This window comes from Filicampus tigris, chromosome 11 (genome assembly GCF_054856515.1).
Source record: "Filicampus tigris isolate MCC_2025a chromosome 11, RoL_Ftig_1.0, whole genome shotgun sequence".
Taxonomy (NCBI): domain Eukaryota; kingdom Metazoa; phylum Chordata; class Actinopteri; order Syngnathiformes; family Syngnathidae; genus Filicampus; species Filicampus tigris.
Window position 1 is genome coordinate 11,932,072 of NC_141227.1, and position 25,426 is coordinate 11,957,497.

At 40.6% G+C, this 25,426-nt stretch overlaps 1 protein-coding gene across 5 annotated transcripts; it reads right to left on the reverse strand.

Annotated features, from left to right (window-relative positions):
* Positions 1-215: 215 nt before the first annotated feature.
* On the reverse strand, positions 216-25,426 carry golga4 (golgin A4). Of its 5 annotated transcripts, XM_086045138.1 has the most exons (26): positions 25,214-25,426; positions 23,414-23,491; positions 22,695-22,727; positions 21,000-21,101; positions 17,183-17,251; positions 16,758-17,084; positions 16,638-16,685; positions 16,503-16,559; positions 16,279-16,377; positions 15,688-15,832; positions 15,414-15,604; positions 14,437-14,520; positions 14,145-14,292; positions 13,837-14,015; positions 13,589-13,687; positions 13,340-13,495; positions 8,669-12,354; positions 8,458-8,579; positions 8,071-8,201; positions 7,501-7,587; positions 5,932-5,952; positions 4,990-5,058; positions 4,573-4,648; positions 2,490-2,587; positions 1,305-1,391; positions 216-847 (listed from the first exon to the last, which is right to left on the reverse strand). In XM_086045138.1, the coding sequence occupies exons 1-26, from the start codon at positions 25,289-25,291 to the stop codon at positions 830-832; spliced, it is 6,288 nt and encodes a 2,095-aa protein (XP_085901264.1). In that variant the 5' UTR covers positions 25,292-25,426; the 3' UTR covers positions 216-829. The 5 variants fall into 5 exon arrangements, with proteins under 5 accessions (XP_085901264.1, XP_085901265.1, XP_085901266.1 ...); XM_086045139.1 differs by lacking the exon at positions 22,695-22,727; XM_086045140.1 differs by lacking the exon at positions 21,000-21,101.

Consider the following 25,426-nt stretch of genomic DNA (forward strand, 5'->3'; position numbering starts at 1 on the left):
CTATATTGCCTATATTAAAGACATCTGAGAACCAGCGCCATTTTCTCTCAATGATGACAGGCCTGAGCTAAAGAAAGTTGTTTCTCAGGTCTGTTTGCAAGAAAAACAATGATCAACGACCTTTTTGACTGCACATCCACATGGCGCTCATGTGGGTTTCTTGTGACTTTTTCAAAAAGTGACGAACAATAGGAATGAGCTAAGCAGAGAAGATATTCTGTAAATAAGATTTAATTTGTTATACAGAAAACGTATAGCAAGTCATATAGAGCCCTATAGTACATATTCCATTTTAATACAAATTACAGTGTCGTTTGGGGTTGGGGTCAGGGAAGGACAACAAAGCTTGTGGAAGAAATACGTGGTCAACGGTCAGCTAACTTAAATATGTAGTGAGGGCAGAGGTGAAGGGTCATTTACAGGTTTGCAGAGGAAGTGAACCAGACAACCGCACAGCACAAGAAAACCTATAAAATCACCTGACTATCCTCTCGATATGTGATAACACAACAGTACCATTTATTGCACACGCCAATCTTTAGAAACACATTTAATAATAAAAAGCAAACCTTTTAAAACAAGTTAATCTCAAATAAAATGCAGATTTATGGAAGATTTGCGTTTGAATTCCCTCATACTTGGAGCGTTACTCACACATTCCAAATTAAACAAAGCACACTAAAATCTCAGTGTGTAGCCATTCATACACGCATACATACACAAATACATAAGTACTGTAATGCAGAGAGAAGGGTTTGATGAAATCCTTGGCAGTCTTCCCCTTCAGCAGCAGAAGCAGCAGCAGCAGTATGGTTTTCATCTCAAAGCATCAGACGCTCAACCAATGCTGCAGAGAGACAAAAAAATGAATTGTCTGTACAATATTTGTAATTGTATTCTGTAACAAAACACTTGCTGTCTTTTCTGCTGTATGTCTACAGGCATGTACAAGCCACTATCAGGCTGGCATGAGCTAACACATTCACATTCCTGTAGCTGACATCAAACAATTCTCTCAATTAATCCTGGTTCTGCTTCTCCGAACCTGTTTACGTCAATGTCGTGAATGCTCCCTGGTTCAAGTAACCCCATGTCCACTCCTTTTTTTCCCATCTAACAGGACCCCAAGATCTCAATCAATCAATACCTCAACCACAGCTTCCTTTACACCTCTCTATTCATGTCTTTCAAAGTCAAGTCGTCATCAGCGGAGGTCGAAAAAAAAAGCCTATTTTAATAAAGTAAGGTAAATGAAGTAGATATCTGTTTTAAATATTGCAGAAATAAGAATATAACATTCCTACCATTGCTTTGGACTCCTCTTTGTCCAAAACTTTTTGAGCCTGGTCTGGAGGAAACTTCAGCATGGATGTTATCACTTTGGCCATGGTCTGTAAGTGATATCGAAATAAAAGATGAAAGTTTTATATCATGCATAGAAACACATCTTAAGCACAAACGTGACATTTCAGAGATGATTAAGTAAGAGAAAAAAAAATCCTTAAGTGCATAATCAACACCAGGCCAACCTGCCAGTGTGCATGCACCAAGCCATAAACACGGGGATAATCAGGAACAGGGCTGCTGCACAGAGAAACCCAACCGCTTCGCGAACAATAAACAAGGCCAGCGTGTCTTTAAATGTGTGCGTCATGCAACACATATGTGCTCGCAGTCTGCCTGCAGGACATCCTGGACACAAGGAACGCTGCCATGCTGCTATTAACATGGACTCTCTGGAAGCTGCTGGGAAAATCCCGCTGACTTTAGGACCATGTCAACGGCATTGTTAATTAGGGAGATCAATGTCAATTACATGCTGCCACATATTGTGTGATGCAGACGGCCATCATCGGGCACTCTTGTGTCATTAGGTAATGTTCCCATAAAGTCTAAACTAGCTAAAGTGGACAAATTTGTTTACATAAAATGAAACTTGCAGTCACTGCCCAGTACGTTTGGTACAGCTACTGTAGCTTTGCAAAGATTGGAAATGTTCAGTTTTGGTATTAATTACATATTATTTCAATTTGTAGTTGTTTAAAGCTTTTTGTAGGCAGACTGACAGGTCTTCTAATGTTTTGTCTGTAATTAATGTGACACAATAGACACAATTTCTAAAAACAAGTTAGTTTTACCAGTTTTCACCGTGATGTGAATTTTCCTCCCCACAATAAAACACAAAAACAAATACTGGAACTAGAAGAGGGGATTTGCATTCATTCTTGTGTTTTTCGTTGTCGTTTTTTTATACCTCCACATTTTATAGCTTCCACAGTTGTGAACGGTTTGGTTTATTTCAATTATTTTTAAAGATCCATAAAATATAACGAACCACACTAAAGCGATGAGAAAACAAGGAAATAACTAAACTACGTTTCCGTGCCAACAGCTCGGTCCAGCGACAATTTGCGGAAAGAGACGGAAAAAGATCCATTCAAAATGTTTGTGCGCAATTACATCAGAAAAAAATACAAATAAAATCATACTTTAGTTTCTCGTCCCATCATGTACTCAAACAGCACCTTCTTCAGGTACTCCATCTCAGTGGCTTCTGAGAGGGGCTCAGGTTTGTTGAGTGCAGAATCTGTAAAGAGAAAGTCAAGTGAACACAGTACGTGACTGAGACCAATGACATGCCCCAAGCTGTTACAAATTTAGCATGTTAGATCCCCCCCGTACTACCAAACTAATGGGGCCACTTGCACAATGGCACAGCTGCAAATTAAACACTAAATAAAAGTGCAGGCTAGTTAGTCCAAGCCCAGCGTGAAGAGGCTGAATGAGCATTTTAATTCTTGGCCTAAAGCTATATAACATTAAACCATCAAAATCAATGAATGTGCATTGTTGCTGAGGGCTGTTAACACTTTTACCACTGGCATACAAAGATTTTACTACAATTTTAACCAAGTGGAGTTCAAGTGCCACTGCTTGCTCTGTGCCTGTCTGGAATATTAACTGAAACGGCAACATTCGGGGTCTATTACACGAGCAATTGATGTTGGTCAGAATTATTCTATAAACAGTGGTTATCAAGGTTTTTATTTACATTGCATTTGTGTGTTACAGGTACTTTCAATAAACCTCTCAAAGGGCTATTCCACAAAGAAAATAACATGCAAGAAGAAAACTGGATATGCAGACTCAGCGAAACTACAAGTTTAAGTATGGAGGATATCCACCGGTACTTGAAATTTTTGAAGAGTGGGGCAGAGTTGGATAAAGGGATGTGTGCTTTGTGCAGCGACCGGTGCCAGTAGAGGAGCCAATATCATCATAATGTGCCTTTGAGACTTTCCCATTTCACCCCAAAAATCAAGCACCCACACTTGTTTTTATTTTTTATCAATCCACCAGAAGCAGACAATGTACGTGCAAACAGTAGAATATATGAGCTAAGAAGGTGGACAGTTCTGGCTAATGCTATCATTTAACTAAAGAAAGAAAATGCTGCTAATAACATCACTGAAGGGGCAGTTACCCCATAATCACTAAGTGGACAGCATTTTTTGTGAGTAAAAAAATGAATGTTTTTAATTACCATTCAACCACTTATTAAACACACTGTAGTGAGCAGAGCAGCGTGTGGGGCATGCCAAAATCATGTACAGTATGGGGGAAACCTTATAGTTATATTGACCCAATGGTGTCCATTAAATGAGGGACTAAATAAAAAAAAAACTGAAGTAATATAATAATAAATAAATAAGAACATTGTATGTGCCTGCAGAGAAACGGATGGTGCGCGGAGAACGGTCAGGACCTTTGTCTTCCCGACCAAGCGATGGCCAAGAGACACACTCATCCTACCGCGGTGGTGGAAGGACTATAAATAAAATATTAAACATGATGTCATTATATTGTGATTATACCTTAAAAATCTGCTTGCAAGAGAAAAATAATCAGATCTACAAAGTAACACAGCCCAGAATTAAAGCTCTGATAAAATATGTCTCGAGGAAATGGCGCTTGTGTCAACTAAGTCAGAGTGCTGCGTACAATAACTTAACATCCCAACCTGCGAAAGTCATTACTTCCGAGTATAGCTGCTTCACAGACACCCCCTCCACCTTTCACTTTCTGACAGCAGCTTCACTTTATTACAGCAGCAGCAGGAAAAGTTTGAAAGGGGAGAGTAATTCACTTGATCCCATGATAGGTTTATAATACTGTATACATGAAGACATGGCACTGAATTACAATCCCAAGGGGCTTCAGCCACAGATCTTGTATGTCCAACCCTAATACTTTATGCTAACCTTGACCAAAGCCCAGTTCAAACCGCAGAGCTCATCTGAGACCTCAATCATACGTGGCCATATTGTTCTCTAAAGCATAGCTAAAGCAGAACACCCGGCCACATGCCACAACACCCCCACATAATACCTCCGCACATCCTGTGTCCCCTCTGACGTGTGAGGAGACATGGCCGGTAGCAGATAATCTTACATGTATATGCTCCAGTCAAGGTGCTGCAGCTCATTTTGAAAGCTTTGTATTACTGAGCAAAAAAAAACAAACAAGATGGAATGGACTCCAGAAGCAGAACTAAGCGATTCACAGTGTTACCTTTGTATGTGCTCCCCAGATGAGTTACGACTGCGTTCCGGTGGAAACATTTAATCTTGTCCTCAAGCGAGTGAATCTAAAAACAAGCACGGAAATGATCATAAAAGAAGCCATTTGACCCCGGCAGGTTAATTCTCTCCATTATCTTAATTGATATGTGGGGATAAATGAGAAGCACTTTGTTGAGCATCCCTGGGGGTTTGTGAGAAAGATGATGTATGGGAGAGAAACTGTAGGAGGCGTTACTCTGATTGTTTATATGGCCAGCAACAAATGTAAACAGATGTGCAGTGATTAAGTTGATGCAGCGGGAGAGCAGCAGCGCTGGCTGGAGGCCACGAAAGCATGGGAACACACTGCACGAGATTTGCCGTTCACTCGTCCCAAAAAGAAGGACACGCTGGACCAAATAGTCACCTTCTCAACAAAGCCCTGCTCCTTCAGTCGAGCTTCACTCAGCAAAGTCGTCTTCTCGGCAAGCTGTGCCTGCAGAGTAGAAGGATGAGAGGGCGGAGAACTCTTGAGGGTTACATTGGAACAGGAAGCAAGGCCGTGTGTGTTCTTACAATCAGGCTTATTCATCAATGGAAAACACTGCCAGGCCAAAAGTCAGCAGTTTCTCATTGTCTTAAAGGGAAGTCAGACCAAAAATTGTCTTTACAATAATATGCTGTAAGTCTAAACGCGGCATTCTGGTTAGAATTGTGTTTGTGGGATAGGAGTTAAAAAGCAAAATCCACCTGTTTTTATCCATCTCAGGGGGAAGCCATTTTGTCAGGTGAGCCGTGATTGATTGTTACCTGTGGCCCTGAGCAACTGTGATATCAATTTCAGTCGACAGCAAGTGACAAAATGGCCGCCCCATGAGATGGACAAAAACAGGTGGATTTTGGCTGCCTAATTCGTATTTGACAATATTAATAAGTAAACACAATACAGTGTTCAAAAAGTTTTTAAAAAGTTAATAAGTAAACGCAAAATTAATCAGAATATCAAGTTTAGACTAGTGGGGCTGCATAGAACATATGATTGTAAAGAAAATTTGGGGGTTGATTTGCCCTTAAACAAACATGTCCAGACAAAAATCCTGTCAACTAATGGCATTGCTAAAATAACTTTAATTGGGTTAAGAATGCTCCAATATATTTTCAAAACCTGAAAGAAAATTCACTAGCATCACATTGAATGATTTTTGTAAATTAGGAGAAAAAAAAAAAAAAAAAAAAATCAACAACAAATAGAGCTACCACATCCTTGACAATGTGTGTCCAATGATTGACATATGATATTCATTATTTTTATTATTTTGGGAAGATAAAAATTTATTGGAGGTCTAAAAAGATACTAAAATACACATACCTGTAGTTCCTCGGAGCTCATCTGTGTCAAACACAAAAGAAAAACATTTAGCTCAGTGGAATGGAACGGATGATAGAAAATGTGTACCGGTACGTATGAAACAAGACTAAATTCAATTTTAAGATATATTTAGTATCTTAACCAATTAGAGATTTTGAGAGCTCAGGTAAATCTGGGTGTTTCTTTGTTTTTTAGGAGCATTTGCGGACTACAAAACACTTTGGCTCACCGTCACAAACGTTTTCAAACTATAACAGTAAACATTCCGATCTCAAATTAATGTTAATTTCACAATCCAATCATGATCTTCCTCTCAATGGATTACATTATGTCGCTTTCAGTTGATGCACCACAATACACAAAAATAATAATTTCATTTGGATGATGGGTTTTAATATTATAAAATGTAATATTTTATCAAGACAAATCATATTTAAATTTAATATAATAATCTAATCAGCATTTTATTTCTCCAAGCTTTAAGAATAGTGATAGTGGACTGTTTAATTTTCTTGACATCTTTAACAGTTGTCCTCAACTTCAACTCTTGCAGACGAGACATGAAATCATTCCCAAATGCAGCATTCTGCAGCTGTAAATCCTCAATTAAGTGCCACAGTTGCAGACAGCTCCACACACAAACACAATATCCCGCCTTCGAATATGTGCTAATTTTTTTTAGGAACCAGCTGCTTTTATTTTAACAACCCAAGCATACTGTCGTGATCCATTTTCAAAAAGCTCATCTTCAGTGGAAATCAGTGGGTTTGAGGGCTGCTGAGTAGATTTTTTTCCCCTGTTAAACTCTCATCTGTGACTAAACTACTCCAGATGCTCAGCAACTTTATTTATTTGCAAATTCTACTTAAAGGAATGTTCAAAAGGCATGTTTTGGAACTAACTGAGCCTTGAATACTGCAGTGCTGGTGCGCCGTCTCTGCGGAAAGACACACTGACCCACTCTTTCGATGACAAATGGTTTTTGAGGCCCTCTGAGAGGAAAGGCCTCCCTGAGCATAAAGCCATACAATCCATCCGTAAAGCTATTACCTCACTGGGGGGATATGCCATAGAAAGAAGCATTCTTGTGTATCTGAGCATGTGTGGTAAAGATAGAGGATTCGGCACTTGGCTCTCACACTGTAACATCACCTGGGTCAACCATCCCCCCGAGGTGTTTTTGTCCTACCTGGCTGCTTTCCAGTGCGCATTTTCTTGCATGATAGTGTTGCTGAATGAGGCCCGGGCCTTGAGTCACCTCAAAGAATAATAATTAAGAGCAGGGACAGAGTCTGGCCTCAGCCTCGCAATCTCTTGTTTTCCAAAAAGAACATTCCTGAGCAATTCAAATGAACTCCACAGCTTCCGGTACACTTTGGAGAGTCGCCACTTGACTGAGGCCAAAGAGACGGATCGGACTGTATGAGAGCAAACTGTCCCTGAACTTGAAAGGAAACTTACAGCAACGTTTAACATACAGTAAATGCATTCGCGAGTTTTGAAGAGAGATGGATAGCACCATTTTTCCCAGCCGTGAAAGAGATGTAGTGGGTCACAAACATTAAGTACCTGAGAGGTATCGTGGCTCCTAGCTTGTAGCACCTCCAGTTCTTTCTGGACCTGCCACACTCGAGACCCCATCTCCTCCTCTCGACTCTGAAGGAAACGACAACGGCTGAGTCATTTCCTATGTATCAATAGAGCATCATAAATCAAGTATGTTGGTCACGTCACTGCCATACTTACAAACTTCACTACCTCTAAAACATCCTGATCAAGAATATTGCCTGGTATAAAACCAGTTCAAATAAAGACATAAAGTGGAAGTCAACCCAAACATATTTTTTTTCAAGAATTTTCTATGCAAGCCCACTAGTTGAAACAACTAAATATTCTGATAAATTTTGCGTTTGTGGAATAAGAGTTAATCCACCCATTTTCAGCCATCTCTGGGGCGGCCATTTTGTCACTTCTGTCGACTGAAAATGACATCACAACTGCTCGGGGTTTGGGTAGATTTCCCCTTTAAGAAATGTGTTTGGGGTGTAGCAAGAGTTTATGCAATTTCATCACAAGCACTTTCTTTGACAGCTTTTGATCAATGGGTGTGGAGACTGACTGAATAATTTTGTGTAGTACCTGTATGACCTGCTCATATTTCTCAACAGTTCTGCTCAATTCATCCTCCTTCCGGGCAATTGCTTTCTGGAGCTGCATGGTTTCCTCTCGATGGCTACTGAGAAGCTCTCTCTCCACGATCTGGGCCTTACCTGCAATGGGTAACAGATTCTGACTCTAAAACCCTTTCATGAAACACTAACAATGGAGGGGACATTTTCACCAACAATAACCTGCTAATTTAGTTTAGACAAGGGTGAGAAGGGAAGTAGGGAAGGGAATAAACGCTTAATTCACATTTGAGTGCACGTTTGAGCTGCTTCCGAAAGAGTTGTCCATACAAATTAAGTTCATCCATTGGTTCAGTGGTAATAACGTGGAGAAAAAAAAAAGTAAAATTGATCCTACCAATGGTTTCTTTCACTGCTGTGTCTATCTCCTTCTCTTTTACGGCCATTTGTGTGTTGAACTCTCTCATTAGCTGCTTGATTGCTGAGTTGTGCTTCATTTCAATGTCTTCCAATTCCAATCTGTTGGATCAAAAAGGAGCATGAAAATTACTACATATTAAAGGGTCCACTTATTTCATGGCACACATGTATCTAAATCCAAAACTTACTTTAGCTTCTGTTCACTCTCCTCCAACAACTGTTTCTTCGAATATTCAAGTTCCTGATCATGCTCCTTCCTCATTAATCTGACGTCTTTCTGTAACCTGGTGAAATCTTTGTGAATTTTCTCCTTCTCGTTCTTCATGTGATTTAGTTTGCTCTTGAGAGACTCGAGAGAATCCTCATCCGGTTTGGCTAAGTGGTTTTCCATCTCATTTTCCAGCATGCTCTTTGTTTGTTGAAGACTACTTGGCTCTATCTTCCTGTCAGGTTCAACTGCCGTTTGGGCCTGCATCACGGCAGTTTGATGTTGATCACCCCGAACAACATTTTGTCTAATTTCTTCTTTCAGAGCACAAACTTCTTCAAGGAGCTCTTCTTTCTGCTTCTCTGCTTCACGAAGCCTCGCTTCCATTTCAAGAGCTGCCGCTTGTTTGAGCTCTGTTTGATGTTGTGAATCTCGCTGAAGTGCAGACAGCTTCTCTTCATACGTGCTCCTCAGCTCCTCTATAGAATTCTCCATTGTCCGCCTCTTGTCGGCCTGAGTCTGTTCCAGTTGGCTTGCTTGCTCTCCTTTGAGCTTGACAAGAACCTCTTCGAGTTTTCTTTTTTCCGCCTCTAATGTGACGATGCATTCTTTACTGGAGGTTTCGTTTTTCTTGAACTCCTGGTGGCTCGCCTCCAGACTCTTGATAAAGTCATCTTTTTCATCAAGCTGTGAAGTTAGCTGCTTCTTAATTTGTCCGATTTTCTGTTCCGCTTTCTTTTTTAGCTCCGAAACTTTACGAGTGCTCTCCGTTGTCAACCTCTCCTCGGTTTCTTTCACGCACGCCTCTTTGCTTTTCATCATCTCATCTTTCAGCCTTTCAAATTCATCTTCCTGAGTCTTGAGTTGGCTTTTGCACTTTTGGTAGTCCTCCTCGAGGTGCTGCAGTTTTTCCACCAGCTCTTGCTCCAGGTGTCCGTTCTGCTGCAGCTTTTCAACCAATTCTCTCCTCTCGTTCTCCCTGATGCCGTGCTGCTGTTTGAGGTCACGTGCGAGTTGTTCGCACTCTTTTACCTTTAAGTCCAACTGCTCCTGGAGCTCACAGAGCCGACGGTTGGAGCTCTCGAGTTCTGCAGTCAGCCCGCTCACCCTCTGCTCCTTCTCGCTCAAAACTTGGTCCATCTCAGACTTGCTGATGGACTGATTGTCAAAACTCGCCGTGAGCCTTTGCAAAGCTTCATTCTTCTCGGAGACAACGCGCTCCAGCTCTTCGAGTCTGGTCTTCAGATTTGCTACGGTGCTGTCACTCTCAGCCAGACTGGCACTAAGAGCATTTGCCTGCTCAGAAGTGGACTCTCGCTCTTGTTTTAACCTCTGAATGGTCTCTTCCATTTCAACGAACGCCTTTTGTCTCTCCGCTTCATGCTGCTGCTTCAGCTCTAGTATGGCTTTCTCCTTACCTTCGAGTTGATGTTTCAAGTCACCGATGGCGCTTTCCAAGTTAGTCACTTGCAACTCATTTTCTTTCAGACTCATTGATATGACTCTGTTCAATTCATCCAGCTCCTCCGTCTTCAGAGCTTTTTCACTGACCGAAAGAGAATTTTTCTCATTCTCAATCATTAAGGCTTTGATTTGCTCCATGTGAGCATTTACCTGAGCAGTTGCCTGTTCTAATGAAATGCATAGTTTGTTATTCTCCTCACTCTTCTGGCGGAGATTCTCCTCTAAAGTGCGAACTCTATCTACTTTGCTAACGACAACATTTTTAAGGTGCACAATATTTTCCTGGCTACAAAGAAGTCTTTCTTTTAAATCGGAGACTTTAAATTCAACTTTCTGACAAAGTTCAGAGGTGCCGTCCGCCATTTTGCACTGGACGTCCTCACAGTAACGCTGCATTTGGTTGCTGATCATAATGAACTGCTGTTGGAACTGGGCTTCCAACGCCTTTCTCTGAATGGCATCTTCTGCAGATTTATTCTGCAAGTCCTCACACTCCTTCCGCCTGGAGCTTTCAAAGGCTTGAAGCTGCTTGTCCATGTCCACCAAATTATCTGACAAAGTCTTTAATTTCTCTCTGTTCTCTTCCTCGGTTCTGTTGAGCTTGCCCTGCAGGGAGTCTCTCTCATTCAAAGCTTGGCCGAGGTTCCTCTCTACTGACTCCAGTTGCTCTCGCAGCAAAGTGTCACTTGTTGACAAACCTTCAAGCTTAACCCCTACGTCATGAAGTTCTTCTTTAAGCTTTTGCACAGTTGTTTCTTGAATCGCAAGCGCCTCCTTTTGGTTCTTCGTTACCGTTTGTAGTTGCTCATTATCTTCTTTGCTCCTGTTAAGTTTTAAAGAAAATTCTTGCAATTCTTGTATCTTTTCCTGAAGTAAGTTTGACTGTTTTTCCGTTAATTCCTCCTCCTGCTGTCCTAACTTCTCCTGCCAATGGCGCTCCAGCTCCAAGATTTCGTCTTTATGGACATGGCGTAGTTTCTCCACTTCCCCCAAATGGTTAGCTTGCAGCTCCGACATTGCATTGCTTAAGCCTTGGGAATTATTTTGGGCCATCTCTAAAATTTTCTCTTGAACTTGCTGCTCTTTTTGTTGAAGCTCTGAATCTTTCTTTGCAAGTGCCGCCTTCATGGATTCTTCTTTCTGATGGATCTTTTTCTTAAAGTGATCTTGCATTTCTTTGGCCTTCTGTTTGAATTTCTCCATCTTTGTTTCCTGTGTTGTCAGTTTATCTTGCATTTCGGCTATAGTGTCGTTTAACTTCTTCTCATGAGCGTCTTTTTCAACTTCCAACTGTTTCAGAAGGCTTGCTTGCTCTTCCTTTTTAGTGTTAAGATCTTCACTGTGCAACTTCTCCTGCTCAGCGAGTTCCTTATTGCTCTGCTGTAATTCTTGAAGTAATAACTCTTTGTGTTGACAGTCAGTTTTTGCTAATTCAAGCTGATGTTGCAAATCTGTCAAGGCGTTCTTAGACTGAATAAGTTCATTCGAGAGTTTGTTTGATTCTTCTTTAGCTTCTTTCAAGTTTGAATTTTCCAGCTGGAGATGTGATAAGGATTGCTGCAAATCCTCCAGTTGCTTTGCTCTGACGCCTAGCTCTTCTAGACTGCAATGTGATTTTTCTTTGAGTACTTTCTCTCCTTGAATGAACTCTATAATTTCCTTTTCCTTTTCCCCTAGAATAATTTTCAAAGCATTAACTTCCTCCTTCAGTGTTTTCTCCATTCCTCCAAGTGATTGTTCATGCTTCTGCTTAATATTTTCCATCTCTGCACTGTGCTTTACCACCTGATCCTGCAAAGCTAAACAATGCGCATCTTGTATTTCAACCAACCGCAGTTCCAAAAGTTGTTTACCCTTCAAAATTTCAGAAAGTTCAATTGAAAGTGCTTCATGCTCTGCTTGCTTTGCATCCAATTTCTGATTCATCTCCTCTGTGTGCAGACGAATCTGCAGGTCTTTCTCTTTCAGAAGTGTCTCCAACTCAAGCCTCTGTTTTTCCTTGAGCTCTTCCAGAGCAGCATTGTGCTGCTCGGATAGAGTGTCCTTGTGCTTTTCCAGCTGTGCCTGGTGCTCTTCCTCTAATGCAGACATTTGTTCTTTGTGGTTATCCTTCATCTTGTCGAGTAGATTGGATTGTTCATGGGACAGCACTGATCCATCTTGGGACATCTTCTCCAGGGAGCTCTCCAACTCCATTATTCTCTGCAGGCATAGGGTGATTCAATAAATGCGAAAAATTATAAATAATTGGTGTGAGAATGTCATTTGTTGTACTTGTACTGTTGTAAAAAAAAAACGATCTGCTGCTATGTCCACTGTATGGACACATATATTGGGGATTCTAACCATTATACTACGCAATCCACTTTTCTGAGAAGACATTCTGCTTTATTTTGTATTGTCTGTGGAATTGTTTGACAGTAGGGATGGGACGGGATTAGAACGCTACAAGATTTCTCGTCCCTGCACGGCACGAGATCTATTTTCTTTTGATGGAAAAAAAAAAAAAAAAAATCTTTTGATGGTGTTTTGGAGCCCGGGTGATTATAGCAGATGTCCATCACCGAATGGGAACTTCCGAGGCCAAATCACGGAGTCGCTGGTGTGACCGACAACGCTCGCAACATGGATGTGGCGATACGTGAGGCTGGCTTTGAGCCACACGTTAAGTGCTTATCGTGCAGGCAATGAACGCAACGCTAGTGCGGCTGGTCCAAAGTCATGTTTGTTTGGACGTGTCAAGCGTATAGTTTCTTTTTTTTCCACCGATGCTCAACAGCAGCAGAACTTTTGACGTCTAAACAAAGACAGCTCGAACTGCCCGCAAACTAATTATGGACGTAATCACGCGCTACAACAACTTTTTGGACATGATGGTGATCTAGAGCAGCAGGGTGCCGTATCTGCAGCTCTGAGGGGCCAGTCAATTTTGGCCAACGCCGCCAGTACTGAAATGGACCTCACACTTGAACACAGTCATGCTGAAGCAGAAAAGGGCATCTATTGTTCCTGTAAAGTTGGAAGCATAGACAACCAAAATGTCTTGATTTTGAAACTAGGACGACGGAATCGAGGCTTGCGCCTCGGTGCTTTAATCTACATAGAATACTTGAGCCTTGCCTGCATAAAAGGCTCATGTTAACATGACGCAATCTTTAAAGTTGGCTATCGAAACAACAGAACTCACAGTTCTTGCGACTTCCAGCTCTTGTTGAATTTCTGTAACTCTATTCTCGCCCTCTGCAATAAGAGCCGTCTTCTGTAACTCTGCATCCTCCAGAGCAAGAGAGGCCTGCTGCTCTTTTTCCTTGGCTAGCTGAGCAAACTCCTCTTTACACTGCTCCTGAAAATCCATGCAGCAATCTCATGACATGTTGCCATTCTATGGCAAATCATTGGAATTTATGGTGAGAAAATGATAAACTTTAACACCTACCAGAGCTTTGCTTATTCTGCCACTTATCTCCTCTTCTTTGGCAGCCAGAGCTTCACTATGGGATTTTTGGATGTCGGCCACCCTTTCTTCAGATGATTTCTAATTGTTAAGAAAAATAGATTTGATACTCCGTGACTCAATAAGTCAGTAACTCAATTGCTTTAACAAAATGTGGAAGGAGGTGCAATCAGGTGTAATTGGAAGGGTGGATGGAACTATTGGAACATGTGTAGATATTGTGCTCTGACCTTCATGATTGTGACAACCTCCTGTTTGACCCGTGTAAGCTCCTGCTGGAGACTCTTCCTCTCTTCTTCATTGACTCTTTCCGCTTCACTCATTTGCTCCTCCATCTGAACCTGCAGCTGCTTTCGTGCTTCCTCAGCCCTATGCGCTGAACCCAATGCCCTTTCAAGCTCTTCAAACGCTACAATGAATGCACAAATAATAAACACCTGAAGAGATGATTAGTACAAGATTTTCCAAAGTATGAGCTTAAGGAAGTTTTTTTTTCTTTTCTTTTTTATTTTTTTTTACAGGAACTAATTTCTCTCACCTGATTTCTCAGCCTTTTCCTTCTGGTCCTGCAGCTCTTCAGTCTTGGCATTTGCCATCTGGAGCCTGGACCGGAGCTGTGCAACCTCCTCTTCTTTCATTTCCAGCGTCTCGTGCATCTGCCGCTTTGTCTCAGCAATCACCATACCCTAAAGGCCGTTTACATTAGAACTGCTTTGAAGAGAGTTCTCTCGAATTTAGAGCTAACGATGAGTGGAAAACTTGATGAAAAACACAACAAGAATTCAAACAATTGGACTTTGGAGGTTTAACTTAAAAAGCTTCACACTTACCTTGTCCTGCTCCAGCTGTTCATTTTGGTTCTTGACATCACGCAACTGATTGATCAACTTACTCTTCTCAGTCGTGTGCAGTTCCTACAAACAAATTATGAACAAAAACAAATATCAGTGCAATTGTCAAAGCCACCGATATTGTTCATAGTCACTTTGGACTATAAATTGTTCTGATAAGTTTCACTTGCTCCACCACACACAGCGACTCACCCACAAGTCAAACCGCCGTACAAAACCAGATAAACCCAAAAGGTTGACCTAAATTACAGCCCGGTTTAGTGGTAGTGGCTTGTAGAAGGAATGTATTTTTACCACTGCTGTGCAACCAGTGGCTACTACACACAAGCAGACAGGACTGACTCCCAGCTTTGAGCTTTCGAAAATTAAGACCTACACTGATAGCATAGAGTACAATTAGAGTCCTGTTTTACGATGCAGTCAAAGTGCCTTTTGTCACAATTTTTGCAAGATCATCTGTGATAGACCAGGAAAACATTCGAGGAATGACAAGCAATCCTGCCATTCCACTGAGACTAAATGTTGTGAAATTTCGGGAAAAAACAATGATGCAGGCATGCATGTCACGGTGACATGCTGTTAGCAAACATCCTGGAGTTGAACCCAGGGGTGATCAAACTGAGCGACAAAGCAACACCCCCCCCCCCCCCCCACACACACACACACACTGTGTCAACAAGATAATGGCACCCACAAAAGACAGCAGGTACTATTGACAGCCTTGTTCGAGAATCTATTAATCACTTGCACTGATTGGCTTTATCTCAACCAGACATACATATTATTAATAATTAATTAACACTTTTCACAAACAATCTCATAACTGTGACATGAGGTATGAGATGTTTGGAGGGACCCATTCTTTGAAAGAGTTTGCGAAGGCAGAGAGGATAGCGAGGTGCTTGACTTTATACACTTAAGTTAATGAGAATACATATATTTATTTAGTACACCACCTTCATCCTTTCCAGTTCTTGTAGTCTCTCCTGCAGCTGCTCTTGTAGAGTTTCGTTCTCACTACTAACGTGGGCGCTGCGCTCCTTGTGCATACGTATCATTTCTTTGCACTTATGCAGTAGGTTCTCTTGCCTCTTCACTCGCTTCTGCAGGGCTTCCAAAAGTTTAGCTGGATCACTAACGCCCTCTTCTGTTACAAAATAGAATGCACCATTTCAAAGGTTTATGTTAGAACTTTGCATGTATTTTATAAAGACAAAAATGTATGCACACCCTCAGGTATTTCAGGTTCTACTTCCTGGTCCTTTGAAGGGCTGGTGGGTTTGGATTCTGCAGCATCTGTAGAAATGGGCAGCTCACCCTCAGCGGCCAAAGCACCGTCAAACACTCCTTTAACTCGTTTCTTCAGCAGAGTAACCTGTGTCAGAGAACAGACCTGTGAGGCACACGTGCTAAGCACTTAACCACTGTGCTGCCTGTCATGCTAACTCCAATGTGCAATTTGAGTTTAAAGAGGAATTAAAACAAACATTTTCCCCCTACCAGTCTAAAAATTGTACTACTCTGATTAATAATACATTCGTGGACTGATAATTAAGAAGATTAATCAATCCATTTTCATCATCTCATATTCCTGCAAAGATTTTTTTTTTGCATTTAGTTCTGCTTTATGGTGCATCTCCAAATACTGAACAAACACATCATGTCTGTAATGAACACTTGCAAACAACGCATTTAATGCAAGTAACAAAATCCAAAACGAGCAAATGTAGACCTACTTTGCCTAAGAACATTTAACAAAAAATGATGCCTACCTTTTGAATAGACAAACCAACCATCTACTGTATATGGTGAGGTAGTTACCTGAGTTTGCAGGACAGTAATCATCTGATCTTTCTCCTCCAGTGCAGCATCAAACTCATCCTGAAGGTGTTTCTTTGCCTGCTGGTCCATTTGTAACTCCTAAAAAGCATTCAAGGGTTTAACTTCACTAAACCAGACAAAACTCTTTAACAAAAAAGAACAACAACAAATTGGAAAAACTAAAAGCTATTGCTCTGAAAGATCATTTTTCAATATGGCCTAACCTCTCGTAGTTCTCCTATTCTGCGGAGAGCTTTGTCTTGACACTGGCTGAGGATGGCCTTTGCAAGGAAAGAAGACATGTACATAAAATGCATTGTTAAATGAAAAACATGACAACAGATTTTGCAAGAAGTTACCTGCGTTTTTTCTTTATCTCGTTGCACAGTACGATATGCAGTAACCAGCTGCAGGGCAAAGAATTTAATAAAATACATCAGTCAACTGGTTGACAATGGAATTAACTGAGGGTGACTCACCTCCGAGTACTTCCCGCGATACTTCCCCAGACTCGTCTCCACTCTGACCAAACGGTGCAGCAGCTGCTCTTTGGAGAGAGACTCTGTGTTCCCTGGCGCCTCCTCAGCCTCACTCTCTATGTCTGAAGGTGGGTCATATGTAGGTGCACCAGAGGCTTCGTTTTCTCCCAAATGTGTCAAGGACTCGCGTGATGAGCTCCGAACCAGGCTTTCTTTAGAGGGAGAGCGGAAGAGGTGTTCAGCCCGACTGGCGCCGCTTCGAATTATGGACTCCATTGATGGTACTTTCAGCTGTAGTTTTTGGGCAAAGGACTGTGCTTCTTCTCTCTGTCAGAAAGTTGGTCCAAATGGCAAATAATCTTCAAGATAGGAACATGTAAGAAACCGCATTCAAAGGAAATATATTCATGAGTGTGTTAACGCACATGAGGAGACACACTTCCATCCCCATTGATACTTCCTCTGGGAGACCTGGTCGGCTCTTTCGAGGCACTCTGCAGAGATAACATTTATTAGAAAGAGAGTGCCAACTCCTATGTCCGGTGAACTGGTGTCCTGGGTCAGTTAGTTATCCACACCCCACATGACTCCCTGATTACTCTGAAGGGAGCAATATTAGTATTGCTGGGAGCAATGCAGGGGCATTGGGCACCCTCATGCAACTCGGGGGGGTGGCGGGGGGGGGGGAGAAACTGAGGAGTTAAAGACATAAAACGAAGGCATCTCGACAAAACAAAGGGTTAAAACTCGATTGAACAGCCATGAGGTAAGAACAGACAGACAGTTACATTCAAGTTGGAGAGTGAGCCTTGCGAGAGCACAAGAGTCATAACTGGGCCAAGTTGAACATTCAGCAGCTTAGCTGGTTTAGTCAACTGGTTAGAAGCAGATTTAGCAAAGCAAATTAATCTCTCCTCAATTGTCCAGCTCCAAGCTTCCCTGGCCTCGGGATACACAACATTTTAGATTCTTCTGCCACATAATTGGTGCAGTAGATATTTTGTACAATTTTCCGACAATATGCAAATGTTTTTAAAATGATTTCATTATTTGCTCACAGGAAGTTTTGGAAATTCAATTTATAACAATATTTCTTACAAAAGTTTGTATTTTAAAGAATAAACTGAAAAAGAAGATTACGTTGGGCACACTGCATGTGTTCCAATGTACATGTAATGTCAACATCTAGAGTAGGACTGGGAAAAGAAGTCAAGCAAGTCGATTACAAAAATAGGTTGTCGCATAATTTTGGCCCCAAGACATATCCAAACAGACATTTGCTGGTGCCGTAACCGTCTTTTGTACTCTATCCGATTACCAATTACCCTTTTGTTCGATGGAAGGGGCCGTTACGAAATTTGATTCTGAAATGATTCTTTAGTGACACTCATTATTTAGAGTGTAAACTCCATCTGAGCGGCTTCGTGGCCTTCTCTATGGTTTAGAATGCAATCATATTGAAACAGAACATTTTCATGAGGCAATAACCCCCCAAAAAATCCAAACACAGTTGCAGAGTTTGAGTGGCCCTTGTGAGAACATTTTGACAAGATGGACATGGAACATGAAAGATATTGTGGATGGATGGAGGTGCTAATCACAGCCGAGCCATGAGCACCGCAGCCTTCAGCCCGCCTGTAAAAGTTGGCACTTCTGCCTTTCTCCATCTCTAACACTGAAAGAGCAGTTGTGACAATACCCCACATCAGTGTCCTGTATAAAGGACACTGGTGGATTTAATGTTTTCAATTTTGCAGGATCTCTGATTGAAACAGGCTTATCATTAGCTCCCACACACTGTTAGCACAGCCTATCTAACTAGATTCACTATATTTCCCCACAATACAAGAAAACTTATAGTATCAACTATATATATATATATATATATATATATATATATATATATATATATATATATATATATATATATATATATATATATATATGAATATACATTTCAGCATATTTTATTGATTACGCTGCTGTTTGCAGCATTAACCATAGTTAAGCCTCCAAATAATCAAACCCGACAATGCATATTTGCTTATGCTTAATAATCTCAAAATAATAATTGAAGAATTTGAATCTGAAAATAGTTTGTATTGTAAAGTGCTTGTGAATGAAATAGCGCAGTATGTGAACAAAAATATAGGATAAGAATATAGAATGACCCTCTACAGAAAAAAATACTTTGTAATTTTAAATAAAAACATTATTTTGGTTATCCTGTTTAGCTACACGAAAAGGGTAAACCATTACAAACACCTCCAGCAAACTACAACTACAATCATGAACGCAATTTAGGAGGCTCTGCTCTATACTGTATATTTACTCTGAAAAAGAATTTACTCTAAAATTTGTACACTTTAAAAAGCCAGCGACAGGGTTGGGCAACTTAAATGATGAAGGGGGCCACAGTTTTTCAATCAGTGCTCCTCGGGGCCACATAGGACTACACATTTACTAACCACCTGTATGACAAAAATGACATTTTTAATATTGAAAAAATATGCCCTTAATATATTTAATTTTTCACAATATATTTCTCAATACATATATAAAAGATGCATGGATCAAAAACAAAGTGTTTGAAGTAGGGATGTCACGATATCCAAATGTCACAATACGATAATATCATGATATGAACCTCGCGATACAATAATTATCACGATATTGTGGACAGGTTGGCGATATATGAAAAGCTCGTGATACTGTATAAAAGCCCATGATATTGTAGAAAAAAAGGGCTCATATAAAAAAAATATTTTAAAAACAAAACAAAAAAAAACATCACAATATTCTGTTTTTATACATAATAACAGCATTCACAAAGAAACAGGCTTGACCAGTCATGCGCTCCTATTGGTTCAGCTCAGCAACGCAAAGTATCATGGTCCATGTTGTTCACCATGCTGTGTTCGGCTGAAGTGGACCAACGGAGATGTTGAAAAATATTTGCTGGTATGACTGACTTATGGAATCTTTTATTGGTTAGAAGATCATTTTGTTCATGTGAGCAATCTGTTTAATTTTTGTTTAATTTGGTTGTGTGGGTAAGTGTATGCTTTCTGTAGAACACGAAATACAAAAATAAACGAGCAGTTGCATGTAAATGTCTCTACACAAAACAGGCATGAAAATCAAACTGCACTAATAAACTAACCGCCAGAGGACGCTGGAACTGCACAAATGGAAAACAACTTGGGCGTTTTTAACAGATTTGCTGCGATTAATATGGTGACATGACGACAACGATATCGTGGCAAATTTAATATCGCGATACCACGATATTACCGATATTGTGACATCCCTAGTTTGAAGTAAATGGCAAAATAACCACAAACTGTGATTTTTTTTGTTCCCCAGTGCAAAGGGCACTTTGCATAAAAATTTGCCCTGAAGGACAGCAAGAAACTGCTGAACAGCAAACCAACATTAAGTGTAAGAACTCATTTTGTGCATTTTCTTCACAAAAATCAGTGTCACTCAAAATGTGTATATTATTGAGCCATATCAGCCCAAATCTGCAAAAAAAAAAAAAAAAATGATTAGGGCTACTCACCTTGTAGTATAGGGCAGTATAAGACCCAGTACAAAGACAACTAAGGCATGTCTGCCATCTAGTGGTGCATGGTGATATTACAACTTAAAACTACACAATAGAACCGTGCTATTTGCGGGGTTAAGGACTGAGCCGGTCCGCGAATAGAGAACATCGGCCTATAGTTCACGCTCATTGAAATGCATTGGAAAAAAACTTTTTTTTTTCTTTGTGCAACCCCCCAAAATTCTACATAACACAATCGTAACGAGAAGGGGCTATGTCTTTCACGCAACCAAAGAGGATGCTGTAGGTGGGGGTCTAAAGAAGGCAGGCAACTGAGGGCAAAAGACAAGGGGCACATTTTGTGACAGGTGGTAACAACAGAAGGTCGTAAAACATACAGCAAAAAGCAGACAGGCTTCTATACCACAATATAACCCATAACTCTCATCAGATGCGGAGTTAGCCCTGACAGGAGATGCCTTCTTGTTGCTAAATCCAAAAGGAAATGGGCGACAGAAGAGCAGGGAACAAGCCGACCCTAAATGGGCCGCAGCCCGCTACCGGTTTTCCCGAGGGGGACAGAGTCAGGAGGGAGGACCAGAGCAGGAGGAGGAGGAGGAGGAGGAGGAGGAGGAGGAGGAGGAGGAGCAGGGCGATGCGGAGGAAGAAGAGGCAGGACGTGAGGACAAACTCACCACACTGGCTACCTGGGCCGTTTTGGGTTGTTTTGAATGGTCCAGAGCAAAGATAGTATACTCAGAGAGAAAAGCGGGCTCTGCTATCATCCCGGCCAGCACCTGACCCCCGTCAGTGCAGTTACGGGCCGAAAGGTGGGGGGGAGGAGAGGAACACAGAGAGCAATGAGAAAAAACAACACCATGAGAGTGGAACGGCGCTGTGGGGAGTGAGAGAAAGAAAGAGACAGAAAGAGGGAATTTGGTTACGGCTACAGCGAAACCTCTACAGTCGAATGCCCCTGAAGTTGTGCTATTCATAATTTGACCATTTTTTTTAATGCACAGAAGAGACACATAGCTAATTTGGAAATAATTATGAATAATTAAAATAAATGAACTAATGTTTAAAAAACAAACAAACACATTGTTAAATTGTTGTGGATTTTTTTTCTTATTTCATTTTACTTATTATATAATACGATGAATAATAATAATAAAAAAAAAATCATAAATATAATTTTCCCCAACCCAAAAAATCTAATACAAATAAAAAAAATTTAAAAATACAAATATTATAAGACACTTGATTAGGTAAATGCTTAACTATGTGGGCAAGATAAAAGAAAGGAGGAGTGGTCGCATAGTTTGCCCATTACCACTTGTGGTAAAAATCCATTATGTGAGATGCCAGCATATTGGGCGCATCAGTGTACTCATGATATCTCAGTTCAGCAAACATCAAACGTGTATGTTTTACTTCTAATTTGGCTTTTTATTTTTCTAATGTCAAATGGTCTAGCCTGAGAAAGATGTTTTTGATATTGATTTTACAGTAGCTAATTTTGTTTTACACTAGTTCTCTTACAAAGGCACATCTGCAAGGCATTGCACAACCATCACTAAAATTAAGACCAGTTTATTATTTTTAAGTCTTATTAACAGTGTTTTGCTTTGTACACATTGTTATTCAGAAGTTGCCCATGCTGTATAGTTAATGTTACACTTATAATGATGCTGACAGTTTGACAACAGATCAGATTTTTTCTCTTTGTACAAAGCGTTTTGAAAGCCAAACAAATTGGAACTCGTCCAGGTTTACATAAAGGATGGTATTCAACCTTAGAGGCTCCACCGTATAAGAAAGAATGAAAGAGCATGAAAAAAAAGGGAAGCTGGAACATGAAATAGTAAATGTTAATGTCACGTGTAACAGTTTAACATCCAAGTGTGTGGTCTTCAAGACGGATAATCATCAGTTACTTAAAATCATTATTTAAACTGTTCAGAGAGGAAAACAATTGAAGGATCTTGGAGGAAAAACAATACTGATCACTGGTGGACTTGGGTTGCAAATGTGCAATTATTCTCGGAAGAGGAAAAAAAAAAAAAAAAAAAAAAAATCAACAAATTCTTCCTTCTGTGATAAAGTTGAAAGCACACTCTCAAAGATGTCAAAGTGTATTTGAGATTTGTGAGGTGAAAATGACGCTGCCATCATGAGATGCCACAAAATGAAGGGCTGGGAGACCTAAATTACAATTGATTTTCCCTGGATGAATGAAAATAGAGGAGGGCCACAACTATTACGGGTACCATCACTAATCTAATGTTTGGTGTAGATAACCTATGATGGAAATAGCACTAATGCAAATGTACTTCTAAACATCTAAAGGTCCTTTTAGCAGGACGATGCCCCATGCCATTATCATCTACCTCAGTCTTGTCCATATCCTCAAACTGAGACTGCTATGGAGAAAAGAAAATACAACAACTCACTAGGGAAAGAAATCACTTGAGGTTGCATTAATTATGAATGAAAACATATACGGTACACTAAAAGGTAGTCTGTTCTGCCACCTTCAATCATCCTTTGCAATGCTGCCAATTCAGAAGCCTTCTGGGTAACCATCCAGAAGTTACAATAATGGAAAAACAACTTGCTCATCCACTGCTATTAGCAAGCTTTGTTAAATTATAGTTTGTTATGATTAGCCTCATTTTGTAAAGTCAAACATCATTACAGTCTTTATTAAGCGTCGGGCTTTTCATTACAATAATTTCCGCACTGCAGCAGCAGGAAGTCATTATGATGCTTGTCAACAGGGTTAAAGTAATGAAGGGGCTGCGTTACAGACAATAATGACAGACATTAATTGAGCAAACCATGTGGAACATACAGTGGAGATATTTTAATTACACGTGATTCAGTGATTGAGGATAAGTAGTATAATGATTCAATGGCTACATCTTGAAAAAGGTTTCAGCACTGCAGGGGTAGCTGGGTTACATTTATTAGCTGAGGGGTTGTTATTAAGGGCGATTGGAGCATAACACAGACTGGCCTCTCACAAAAATATTGATTATCGCATAGAAAATGGGGGAGATATTATACATAGCTGTCGCTATCCATCAGATCTTATAATCATGCTCACCTCTCTGTCACTGGCAGAGGGAACACCATCATGGTGAAATGGGTGGGTTTGGCTGCTCCGGCGGTCTGCAGAGCCCATCTGGTGAAAAAAACAAAAAGGGAAGTTCCGTCTATTCAGCTTCGCACCTAATCACACTGATTTTTATCAATTATTTGATTTGTTCTTTTTCCAAACCAATTCTAAGTGGTTAATTTAACCCAAAAAACATACATTTTTAAGCAAGAATGTGGCATTGTTAGATACTTGGGAGTGCTAGTGAATGGGACAGAAACAAAAGCGCCATTTGTATTTCTTGTTTATTGTCCAATGTCCACTGTGAAACATGGATTGTAAATGTTTTTCATCTTTTGTGTATACACACACACACTTGTAGCTACAATGTCCTGTTATCCACAGAATAATTATAAGAGTCCGATGTGGAAATACTATCCAGATCAGAGTGGCTCGCGTTAAGGTAATAACAGGAAACAGGTGGAACACCGTCTGCCTCATAGTCAAGAGGTTTAGTGGGCAGATCTCAGCTCCAGCCCTTGGTATCGCTGTGAACTGGAGAGTTGAGTACTCTAGGTCTGAAAAAAGGAGGTATCGAACATCCCTTCTAAAACGCAACTGAAATAGCGCAAATAGATCAATATTTGTGAGAAGACCAGCGTGGGCAGTAGAACAGGTCACGTACTTCCGCCATAAATATTTTTTCTTGAATTTATTCCTTATGAAGGAATTTAGAGGCGTCTAAAGTGCTAATTCCATGTTTTTTTGATTGCACAAAAATGTGACCACGTCACATTCACCTTGGTAGTAGGAGCTCTCAAAGCAACGTAAAACAATTTTGTCTAAGAACAAATTGGCCCTTCCTTACTTTTAACTGCTATTATATTCAATGATCAGCAAACCACTGGGTGTTGCTTCCATTCCACTGCACGTATCTGTTATAACAAATGAAAATAAGTGTCACACAATAGAAATACTCTCTCTTATTAACCATCTGGCGGCAAAAGGGGTTAATTTAACTCATTCAGTACCAGACTTTTTCAGACCCTTTGTGAAATGAATAAATATGTCACGGGGATAGAATGAGTTATGGGCGTGTGCAGATTTAAGAGGCAAAAAAATGTCTTTCGATTAGAATCAATTCAAAACAATTATGGTAAAAACAACCAAGTACATGTGAAAATAAAGAACATACGAGTCCAACCACGCGACAGACATCAGACACACCACCTACCGACAAACCGAAGCTTTGTGGCCGTGTTTGCATTTTATATTATATAATCATCCGCCAACACCCTTGTTGATACTGTCAATATTATGCACTGTAGTATTTGCGCTCGTCTTCTTACATACTTATAAGCAGACATCAGTCGTGCACCGACGGGATTTGAATGTGCCAAATAAAGCAGCCATCTAAATGTACTTGCAACCCACTGACAGCAACACAGTCACGCCCATAAACATATTTGAGACCCGGTCCCGTATCCCCTCGTGAGAGTCAAGGTACTTCAAACTTCAAGACTGAAAAGTTACGCGTTTTTCTTGGTGTGTGCCAAATTAGATAATAACTTGCTTATAAGTCAGCTCAATAGTTGTTAGCATGCTGCTAACGTCTGCAAGCACCATGGTATCTAAAAATACAGCTGGGGGAAGCGTTTGCATCTAAGTACAGCTTAGTAAGAGAGGTAACAAAACAATAATCCCTATTCCACGAACACTTCGCTCTTCGATAGCTCGCCGAGGCCACAAGTCCACACAGTAAACAGATGTTAGCCTAGCTACTTAGCTCCCAGGGGCACAACAACTAACCTGGGCCTGCTGAGGAGTCTGCGCATTCCTCTGCGGTGATTGTTCCTCGTTTATCTTCTGCTTGAGTTTTTTGAACATCTTGTCCCGTCGACGTTGCTTATAAAAATGACGAGCAGACGACAACTATCGGTCGGGGAAGTCTTTTGATTTCACATCCAGTGATCCTTCTTTGACTTCCTTGTTCGTGCAGGTGACCGGGCCTTCTGCGCATGT

Excerpts from the sequence above, each read along its gene's own strand:
- golga4 (XM_086045138.1), bottom strand. The coding sequence starts at position 25,291 with ATGTTCAAAAAACTCAAGCAGAAGATAAACGAGGAACAATCACCGCAG. Across the intron at positions 21,102-22,694 it reads AGGATATGGACAAGACTGAG|GTGCTGGCCGGGATGATAGC; the intron begins GTAGATGATAAT and ends GACGGGGGTCAG. Across the intron at positions 16,560-16,637 it reads GAGATAAAGAAAAAACGCAG|GCCATCCTCAGCCAGTGTCA; the intron begins GTAACTTCTTGC and ends TTCCTTGCAAAG.